The sequence below is a fragment of the Pieris napi genome, chromosome Z (assembly GCF_905475465.1).
Source record: "Pieris napi chromosome Z, ilPieNapi1.2, whole genome shotgun sequence".
Classification (NCBI taxonomy): Eukaryota; Metazoa; Arthropoda; class Insecta; order Lepidoptera; family Pieridae; genus Pieris; species Pieris napi.
The window spans coordinates 2,480,401-2,491,311 of NC_062259.1; the positions used below are offsets into that span (position 1 = coordinate 2,480,401).

The following is a 10,911-nucleotide window of genomic DNA, read 5'->3' on the forward strand; positions in this document are numbered from 1 at the left end:
TGTCTTAGAGTTTAATATCGACGGAGACTTCTCGATAGGTATATAATTTTAGAATAATTTAAACAAAAATATTGACTTTCACTGACCGTACTAATGCGACGCCATCTTGTCGTGCGTAATAGCAGCTTAAATTTATGATATAACCCGCATCAGCCCCTTCGCCCGTTTTAGTGACAAACGAAATCGGGCGGGTCACTCATATATTTTGTACATTGTGTAGTAGGTATATGCAATACAACTAGATAAATTATTAATATACGGTTTACTTAACAAGTTCCAGATTAACCACGTGGCACACACCTTCGAGGACCTCGCGTATGCAAACTTGATCCCTTATATTTTTTCTCGACATTATTGTATTGTATAGTCTGGAAGGATAATGTATGTATTTCGGTAAATAAATAAGTTGGCCCCTGGCAATATAGAAAAGGTCTAGGCTCTAGCCCAGGGACCAAACTTTTTAATTTGTTGTAGTTATTGTCTACTTATCAATTTTAAATTAGTATTAAGAATTTTGTTTGTAAATATAGATGATATAATCTAAACGATGAAATAAGGATTTTTCTTAGTGCCTAATTATATAAAATGGTTTTTAGTCTTGTCAAATATTCTTACATAGAGGTGGTATTTAAAAAGGTATTTTATTTTACCTTTTAAATATATAGAAATTATATATTTAAAATATATATAGCAATATTTTTTTATATTATTTCAAGGGGAATTAAACACACATCAATTAATAACAATATTTAATTAAATAAATTTAAGTTTCTTTTACGGACGCTTCATATTTTCTTGAGGGTATAAATTAATTATTTTCTTGTAACTATCAGCTGCTTCCCCCCTTACTGAAAAATTGATTATTAATTTCGGTACATAATTTTTAACAGTTGTGACAGAATGACTTTTTTCTATTTAAATTTTGAAGGTTGCGTTCGGAAGTCACCACAGATACTGTTGTTTATTTAAACCTGCCTATTTTTCCGGTAAACCACCAAGATTTCTTTCCTCTCTTTCCATCAAAATTTGTATACGCAGAGATGAAAAAGGAGTAATAGAGGTGGTCATTATAATGTAAGATTATGAGCTAATAAAATAGATATTTATAAATAGATATTTCTCTTATATTATACTATTCTCAACTATAGACAAATGTTATCTATGGTACCTTATGAAGTATTAATAAACCATTGATTAGTTTTTGAGTTTCATACAAAATCTTTCTTACATTAGTATATATTTGACATAACTCACTTTCAAGAGAAACGTCATCTGACACTGACATATCGATATCGCATCCGATACCATATCGATCCATTCTCACACTAGGCCGAGTGGATTTATTCGTGTCCATTGAGCATGATGGGTAATGTTGGAATAATTCCAAATAATCATTGCCAGTTGGAATTTTGTGTTTTTTAACTTTTTTGGGGGGCGGGAAATATCCTTCCATAATGGTTATTGGATCTAAAATTTATAGCTTTTTTAGATAACTTTATGGTATGGCGACCAGTGATGCCAATTCCTACAGAATGTTCAAACCAACTTGAAATACTATAGCCCGGTCATTTTAGACATAAAAATAGTGATCAAATAAAGAAAATTCCGACAAAGCCAAATTTTCGTAGAGACCTTAGGTTTACCACAAGGAATAAAGTGTCAAAAGTCCCCATCAGTCCCATGTGAGCTTAGCGACTTATTCGGGGTCAAAGGTCAAAATTTTAGGTTTTTTGGATTTATCTCGAAAACGGTAAGTTTTATCGAAAAGTACCTCAGAGCACAGTTGTAGATCTTAAAATTCTCTAAAACCATAGTCCCTATGATTTTTTCTCTAAGACTCACTATTTCCCAGATATTGCGCTTGTAAGAATCATATTCCACATATGCCACGTATATACATATTTAGGTACTCAAGAAAGCAAAAATGCCTACTCGTGTCTCTTTTATGTATACATTATTAGTATAACCTGGGAAGGCGCAGCAACGGACAGAAATATATTCTTCTAAAAGTTTATCAGCTTATCCAAAATGCCAAAACTTTATTTTATTTTTACATGCGATGACCGGATGCGATACTACGTCTGCAATGTTTAGAAGGGGCAAAAATTCAGTATTAAAATTATTTGAAAAAAATGATTTGATTGACTGCGCAAAAGTATTTATAGAAATTAATTCTTCACCTCAAATACTAATTACTAAAGGAATTCGGTTTCTTCTTGCGGTTTATGGAGCTCCAAAAAAAATTGATTGCATAGATACGTACAGATATTTAACATTTGTAAAAAATACACGAAACAAAAAGCAAGTACAGCTATCTTGTCTTCCTCCAACATCGGCATCTGCTAGTCAACATTTGTTTCGAGTATACTATTAAGTTCAGACATGGCAAGGCAATGAACTGAACCCTGAAGACTGGGGTTGGAAATTGATAAATAATACTTTGGAACCGATTCGAACTTTACTGCCCCCTGCTCCAGAAAAACTTCTTAACACTATTTTTTGCAATTGCAAGAAAGGTTGTAGTGCCAAATGTGGCTGTAAAAAAGTAGGCTTGCAGTGTTCTCCAGCGTGTACCAATTGCCAAGGTGTCTCTTGCTCAAATGTTCAATTAAATACAAGAGAGGAATATTCATGTGATTTTGATGAAGAGACAACTGATTCATCTTCATTTGAACAATTTCTAAGGGCTTATCAACAGGAAAGATAAGAAGAAGAACAAGAAGAAATTGAAGAAAACATGATTGTTGAAGTTGAATATGAAGAGTATGAGTCAGATTAAAGTAATTAAAAAAAGTTTGAACGACAGTTAAACTCAATAACCCATATCAATAATCTTCATACTATTAAATAATTATTGTTCCTGAAAATATCGTCAGAAAGGTTCGTGAAATAGGCCTACCGGGGATACCACGTTAAAAAAAACGCGCCGAGTACACTACCTCACAGGTGGTGAGGAAATGTGTGCATATTATGTAGAACGTGATTCTTACAAGCGCAATATCTGGGAAATAGTGGGTCTTAGAGAAAAAATCATAGAGACCATTTTTATAGAGAATTTTAAGATCTACAACTGTGCTCTGAGGTACTTTTCGATAAAACTTACCGTTTTCGAGAAAAATCCAAAAAACCTAAAATTTTGACCTTGGACCCCGAATAAGTCGCTAAGCTCACATGGGACTGATGGGGACTTTTGACACTTTATTCCTTGTGGTAAACCTAAGGTCTCTACGAAAATTTGGCTTTGTCGGAATTTTCTTTATTTCAATTGTCTAAAATGACCGGGCTACTAGGGGTATTTCAAGTTGGTTTGAATTTCGGATAAAAACCCCTAAAGTGGTTTCCCCTAAATAAATGTACGCCCTAAAAAACCCTGGACATCTGGATTCGTGGGTAAATCCCCCTATCATAATTGTCTGAATCCTACCCTAACGTTCATATTCTAATTCGTATATCAAGTCACACGTCTTGAACGCTGTCAATGTGTCAAATGTGACAACATCGAACTAGATGCGAATTTGATTGACGGGCCTAATAGTTAGGGAGCTGGTGAGCATTTAGGTATATGATTTGCACTGCAATCTACCTCCATGTGTAGTTTCAGATTGCAGTTTATGTCAGTACGAATTGATTTGATATGATTTTTGTCCAGTCAATTAAGGACCTCCGTCGCTGCGTATTCGCGTTACAGCCGATTGAAGTTGCTTAAAAAAAAGGGGCTTATTAAATCACTTGCACATGTACGCCTCTGGGGTTCATGGTCACAAACATCTTGTAAAAGAAAAAATCTAAGAGGCAGACATTCAAACATTATAAGATTCATATATAGTCGAGACCAGTGATGCCAACTTGGGGGTTCCAACCAAATTTAGAGGGAATCAAGATATCCTGGGTGATTTTAGGGGGTACTTTATACGAGATTGCTTTTTTACGCTAGGTACGATATTTTATTTGAAATTACCTCTCAAACCGACATACTACATAATCATTTTCTCTAAGAGATTTTTTTTCATATTTACCATTTAAATAATATAATCCCTTCATTTTAGCTTCCTCTTCGGTGATAAACTCAAAATTTAAACCTTCCACAGAATAAGTTTCCTCATTTCTCAAAATGGCCGACAATTCACTCAATGGCAAGTCGTCAAGAGATGATTCAAAATTCTCCAAAACCCGTTTTTTTGTTTCTTTTAAAGTACCCCGAATTTCTGTATTTAATATTGGATGTATAGGTAACTTTAATTCAATATTTTTGTTGTTATCTAATTTATAATCTGCTTCAAGATCTAATATATTGTTAACAATTTCTTGAGTATTTATTTCTATATTCTCATATTTAGGTAAATTTAATTTAATATTTTTGTTGTTATCTAATTTATAATCTGGTTCAAGATCTATTATATTATTAACACTTTCTTGAGTTTCTGAATCTTGTGAAGAAATTAAAATATCAGGTGTCTTCGGGATATTATTAAGAAATTTAAGATATTCATTAATAAATGAATTATTGCAAGTAAATTCATTTCCGTTAATCTTGCCGACCATCTCCATTTCTGAAAATGATTTTTTAAATCGTAACAGTTTAAAAGGCCGGCAACGCACCCGCGAGCCCCCTGGCATTGAGTGTCCATGGGCGGTAGGTATATCCAAACCAATACGAATTAGAGGGTCTTTCAAAGAGCGTACCAATTCTGACAAGGCCGGCAACGCACTCGCGAGCTCTCTGGCATTGAATGTCCATGGGCGATATTACTTGACATCAGATGAGCCTCCCGCTCCCTGTTGTATAAAATAATCCCCTTTGATCCGTCTTCATTGATGTCCTGGATTCCATTCCTGGCAATTACTTGGAATGTAAGCTATGTAATCTAAGCCACTTTTAGTCCCGGGATTCGAACCCCAGACCTTTTGTCCAGGGCAACATGGTAACAACTAGACCAATGAAACTATCGAGAACAGGGTACACTGTTCTATCAACTCATGATAAATGTGCCTAATATCTATGGCTCAATCACCAGTAATTAAGAGAATTATGTATATGCAATAAAATAAAGAAGTTAAAACAATAGCTGTGTACAATGTACATATTATGTTTGTGCGTACTAAACTATCAAAATAAATGCAAATACTGTCAAGTACTAAATTAAACCCAACTGGGGCTTTAATTTTAACTATTCACAATTAAAGTATAAAGTTTTAATGAGTCATTATTTGTAAAATAGTTTAAGTTTTAAGGAAACCCAAAAGATTTTGACATTCAGGATATAGTTCGCGCCCTACGTCTCTTCTGAATTTTACCGTAAATCTCATAATATACGTATATTTGCATAATTTACATAAGCTCTTAAATTCTTAATATATAATCAATGATGATGATGATATAAACGAATTTAATAACATATTGACTAAAATTAGTGAAAGTTTTATGCGAATCCTGGTATTAAATAATTAGCTTTCATGATATTAAACATTCAACATAAGTCAATTAGAATTTACAATTTGTTTATTATAAATACGTATTTGATACCTTCTATGTCATAAATATGCGTCAATATCCTGTTTTGTAACACACAACTAAGCTAATAAACTTTATAAGATGTTTTCTAATCAAGCTAAATGTGTTTAAAACTTTACTGTCCATTCATAATATAATTTTGCTTAAAGGCGGGAAAGTTATTTTTTTATAAAGATGGGAAGGTGGGGATGGAATAGCTTTTCGCCCACAGCAGATAGTACAAATACGACAATGGACGAGAAAACTGCCAAATTTTGCCACTAGTAGCTCTGGTTTAGCTTGACGGTTGACCCATAACAAATGCAAACAAACGTCAAATCCCCTACTTTATTATTATAACACAAGATACAACATTATTTTTGTCCAAAAATACCTCGCTGCGCAGCAATCGCTAGTAATAACAATGGCAATCACAGTTTTTCTAAGGATTTACGTATAAGGTGACTCTGGGAATAAGCTCTTCGAGGTTATGTTCGGAAGAGGAACATTTTATTGAATCCGATTATAAAGGTTTAAGGCTTAAGCTCCTTTACAGGTTTGCATAAACTACTTTTAAATTATGATGTATATGGTATACCGTATAGGTACTAAGGTATGTAATAAGTACTAATTATTATGCATTCATTTTAGGTTTACCTCAAGTTCATAGATATTTGAAAAAGACTGCAATCCCAACTGTTTACGCATGGAGGAAACCTACTACCACAGCCAGTATCGTAATAATGTAATTATAGGGTCAGCCAAGTCAATAACATCATTGGAATGGATCAATTTCGTTTGATGTTAGTTAAATTAAGAAGAAATAAACCTGGTTTTGGGAGTATATTTGTTACATGGGTAAATTTTGTTCATGAATTATGTAAAAAATAGATATTTGGCCTAGTCATTCACTGATTGATTATTATATACTAGATTTATTTAAGCAATATCCTCCAGCTACCAGAATGATAATAGATGGTACAGAAATAAACATATAAAAATAAAAAAACCCTACAGTGCAACAAACAACATATTTTAGTAGCTACAAACACCACCTTTTGCATCTTTTTAGATTCAATTGTGTTATGCTATGTAATTTTAAAAAAGGAATTGTAAAATAAAAGTCCAAAGTAATTAGTGGGTTTTATTGTTTCTTAGTAATTCTTATAAATATATTTATTAAGTAGGGCCTCAATTCCTCATACAAAAATTCAATGAATTTTGAAAAATATCCAATGTGATTACTTTGTGACAAGTGACTTTCTTCCTTTTAAAGAACCACCCTGGGTCTTCAATTCTACTTTTAATTATGGAACAGTCCATGTTGAATACATTATTCAGCAGTTTTCACTTGTAAGATTTACTAAAATGTACCTAAGATTTATGTAAAAATTGCTGAAAACTGACAGCGTATTGTTATGGGTCAAGCAATGATAGCGGCATTTGCAATTAGCTTTGCGTTTTCTCCTCCATTAGAAATAAAAACATTTTCTTGTCTTTTAATACAGTTTTGCCATAAAGATGTATGAAAATTTAATAGATAATATCAAAGATTTGTGATTAGGTAATAAAAAGTTTGCTAGGTTCACTGGACCATGCATAACTATACTATTTCAAGATAGTACAGTATAAGTAGTAACTGAATGTACTTGTAATAAGTCGAATGGATATATCAATTTCTATTACTATTTAGTAACCACACTTTTGAGTATTGCTGGAGTATATAATTTATTAATACTTACATACTAAAATAAAAGGCAAATATTTTTTAACAATGTATTTTCTGGCAATGAAATGCATGTAGCGAAATAACACTTAAGCCTTATGGCAGTGTATTGGTCTCATTAATTCGTAGTTACAAGAAATCATTGACTAATGTCAATCATGTCAAGTTTAAGTTTAACATTTTAGTACCACAGAGTAAAGAAAGTTAAAATAATATTTATATAACAGATTATTGACGATTCGTCACTTTTTACCAGATTTCTTTATACCTCCTTGAGTTAACGGGCCTTTTTGTGTTGCTTTCGCTTTTGCATCCTGAAACATAATAATATAATGTACAGTGTACATTTATTACAATACAACATTTCTTTATTGTAAAATAAAATATACAAACAATATTTGCTTAATATTTTACTTAAATACTCATAAAACGGGCATTGCATTAAAAATTTTAACTTTAATTTATAAATGTCACCACAAAACCAGGTAGACTATTGTCAAACTCTAATGTATCATGGTGTGGTCAAACTATTGTAATGAATTTTCAAATATCAGTAGGTAATTGCAGTTATTATGTGTTTGGTTACTTATTAAATTATTTTACATTGCTATTTTGCAAGTATCAAAAACTAATTTATTATTAGGTCAGCAATCTGTTTTTTACTCTTCTATATAATAAGCAAGTAGGTGATCAGACTTCTGTGCCTAAAATTAACGTACAGAGATTCATATGCACTATACAAATTATAAAACTATATTTTCTAATATTACAATTCTATAATTATAAAATTATATTCGTTAATATACAGTGGTTCAACATACGAATTTAATTTGTTTTGTAACCTTGCCAAATGTCATATTGGTTGTAACTCAAAGCAATTTATCCATTTGAAATTCCATAAATCCGTTCCAGCACCCAAAACACCACCAGTTGTTTTTGAATAAGAAAATAATTTCAAACTTAAATTCAATAGACATCATCTTTGGATTCATGGTTATAAAAATTAACATGATAATGACTGAGGTCTAGTCTGAGGTGGGAGAAACCTCTAATCCTGCTCTCATTTTGTAGCAAAATACGGCTTGTTTTGCTGCTTGTATCCCAAAACACTTGTATATTAGGACACCCATATATCAAGGTATAACAAATGTACATGTACAGAATCAGGATAATATTTCTGAAGATACTCTCTTTAAAAGCAGCATGAATGTCTTCTTTTATTAACAAAACATTCTGAAGTATTATTCAGCAGTAGAGTATCTTGCAATATGATTAAAGATATAATTTTTTGAAATCTATATAATCAGATCAATTTTATACCTGTAAAGCTTTTTGTTGCTCCTTAAGTTTTTGTTTTAGAGCTACATCATCGTCATCTAACTCCTTTGAGGATTTTTTTGGTGCCTTCAGAGGCTTCTTCTTACCACCTTCTCGGCCAGACATCTGAAAGAAGTTAAGTGCTGAGTTGTTTCAGACCATCTATCATTCAGAACATGCTATAACAGTCTCAACTGAGCTGTTCTTTAAAAATAAAGAAAAATCAGTACTACAAACATAGACAACCTCATGTTCAAGGATAGCCTCACTTAACATTTTATAGGCAATTTGTGTATGTAACAATTGTCAGAAATGTGAACTCTATTCTACATAAATCTTGGATTTAATCATGGCATTCCTTTTATTTAGCTTATATACGACTAAACGTAAGGTAAAAGACGAATTGTGTGATTTAGGTTTTAGCTTTTTGTCTTTAAATAGCTCTAAGGTTATAAAGATTTCATCACTATTTACTATTGCATTTAGCTTTAAACGACGTATTATACTTGAAATACGCCGGTCTGAATAAATGCGTGCATTTTTTATTAGTTGTACAAACAGTTATTGTTTCATAGGTTATGAGTAATAATTATTGAAAAAGCTTAGTGTTATACTAACAAAAATACGTACAGACTAATAATAAGGTACTTACTTTGATAATAAACTTTGATAAACTAGTAAAAACTTAATTAAATTTTATTAACAATTAATCCCACGAAGACGAAAACTTGCTTTAAAATTTTTAACCTATGTAAATGACAGAGGCAAGTGGCAACTGACAGTAGTAACTAGTAACCCGCAATGAAGTATGGCTGATAATACTCTGTCTCGTTCCTCGGTAAACCTGTTTATGACCATAGAAAATACACCAGATTCTGAAAAATAAATCTCTTGTATATTGCGATATTTGTGATTAATATGTGATATTAAAACAGAAATATATTTTATAGATCGTGTATAGATCTCACAAAGTATATAAAAATAAAGAACTTTAATTAATGTATAATATGTCAAACGATTCAGCTAAGTATCAAATAGGGTGGGTACATCCAAAATAAACTCCAAAGAATTGTAGCGACCTCAACACTTTCCAGAGAAGTCATTATATTGTGTGGCAAGCTCTCGAGGCAAGTAATGCCAATTGCCAACTTTGACGAAATATTCCCGCTAGGGCCAACTTCAAATATTCCTGAATATCGACAAAAACCCCTAACTTTTTTTAAAGATCACGCGGTTTCAGAGGTAATTTCATTTATGAATAAAAATACAATAGTAGGCTAAAATACAGTCTGTTTTAGTTATACCGGTGCATTTTACACATTTACATAATATATTAATTAATGACCTAACAATATTTATTAATAATTCTATTAATTTTCTTTATTTAAATAAAGTTCTTACATGTTCTTGGCATGATATATTTTTTGCTTTTTTCTTATTTTCTTTTTATACATAATTTTTGAAGGTTGTTAAAATTTTCGAACTGTTGAGCTATTATTTTGATTTTGGGGTATTAGTTATATCCACGCTTAGAGATGGTTACATTTGGTTTAGTTTGTTGGGTTGGAGGGTAATATAAATTGCACGGAAAAGTGCGTTTCAAACAAAAGTTCCTGAAAATAGTACCCTTTAAAAAACCCCCAAAATAAATCTACCTCCTAAAACCCGCTAACATCTTGATTCCCCCTAAATTTGGGGGAAAACTCCCAAATTGGTATCACTGCTCGACGCGTCATCTACGCATTTAAATTTCCTACCAATGGGAGTTGAACCAGTAAGTCAAGTATTTACTCAGTAAATTGAGTAAAGGAACATGTAAATTAGATAAGATGTTTTATTGATCACAGCATCTTCATTCTTTTAAATTCAGACTAATAATTTATAAGAAACTAATATTTCCACTATCATCAACTTCGTAATTCATGTTCAAAGAATGACACAATGAATATATTTTTTTTCCATATTCTATTTTGAAAATTCTTAATTAATTTCACCGAATGCATACAAGAAATGTATCAGACTACATCTGCTATCACCGAGGGCTGATTATAAAGTTGTAGGATTATTATTTTTTAAATTTCTAAACGCATTATAAAATTTTACGAAAAAGTTTATTTTAAAAAGTTTTTGTTGCCAAGTGTACAATGATACTGTCCACTTACACGATTAAAAAAAACTAACAACGATACGTTAGTTTTTCTTTCTTTATTTAAATGTTTAACAATTTTCTTTTGTAGCGATATGAAGACTTTATGAAGGAAGATTTAGCGGTAAGATTCGTTTGCTTGAATTAAATGAAATGAATGTGACATAAAACATTAAATTAAGCCTCAAAACGGCCTTTTTGAATTTTGTCTGTACGTAAGCCTTTAAACCG

At 31.7% G+C, this 10,911-nt stretch overlaps 2 protein-coding genes and 1 long non-coding RNA gene across 3 annotated transcripts; 1 reads left to right on the plus strand and 2 right to left on the minus strand.

Moving 5' to 3' along the window:
* Positions 1-767: 767 nt before the first annotated feature.
* LOC125062630 lies at positions 768-5,644 on the minus strand. Its single transcript, XM_047668671.1, has 4 exons — positions 5,525-5,644; positions 4,017-4,550; positions 1,255-1,467; positions 768-848 (listed from the first exon to the last, which is right to left on the minus strand). The coding sequence occupies exons 2-4, from the start codon at positions 4,546-4,548 to the stop codon at positions 775-777; spliced, it is 819 nt and encodes a 272-aa protein (XP_047524627.1). The 5' UTR covers positions 4,549-4,550; positions 5,525-5,644; the 3' UTR covers positions 768-774.
* Positions 5,426-6,372, plus strand: LOC125062632. Its single transcript, XR_007119302.1, has 2 exons — positions 5,426-6,047; positions 6,143-6,372. It is a non-coding gene; the product is annotated as an uncharacterized LOC125062632 (long non-coding RNA).
* An 881-nt stretch (positions 6,373-7,253) lies between these two features.
* Positions 7,254-9,341, minus strand: LOC125062631 (translation machinery-associated protein 7 homolog). The gene is made up of 3 exons (XM_047668672.1): positions 9,187-9,341; positions 8,538-8,660; positions 7,254-7,531 (listed from the first exon to the last, which is right to left on the minus strand). Exons 2-3 carry the CDS (start codon positions 8,658-8,660, stop codon positions 7,460-7,462), a joined length of 195 nt encoding a protein of 64 aa, XP_047524628.1. The 5' UTR covers positions 9,187-9,341; the 3' UTR covers positions 7,254-7,459.
* Positions 9,342-10,911: the final 1,570 nt, after the last annotated feature.

Coding starts and splice junctions, on each gene's coding strand:
- LOC125062630 (XM_047668671.1), bottom strand. CDS start 4,548: ATGGAGATGGTCGGCAAGATTAACGGAAATGAATTTACTTGCAATAAT. Junction 1,468..4,016: donor GGGATTATATTATTTAAATG/GTAAATATGAAA, acceptor TATAAATTTTAG/ATCCAATAACCATTATGGAA. Junction 849..1,254: donor AGATGACGTTTCTCTTGAAA/GTGAGTTATGTC, acceptor TCAATTTTTCAG/TAAGGGGGGAAGCAGCTGAT.
- LOC125062631 (XM_047668672.1), bottom strand. CDS start 8,660: ATGTCTGGCCGAGAAGGTGGTAAGAAGAAGCCTCTGAAGGCACCAAAA. Junction 7,532..8,537: donor AGCAACAAAAAGCTTTACAG/GTATAAAATTGA, acceptor ATTATGTTTCAG/GATGCAAAAGCGAAAGCAAC.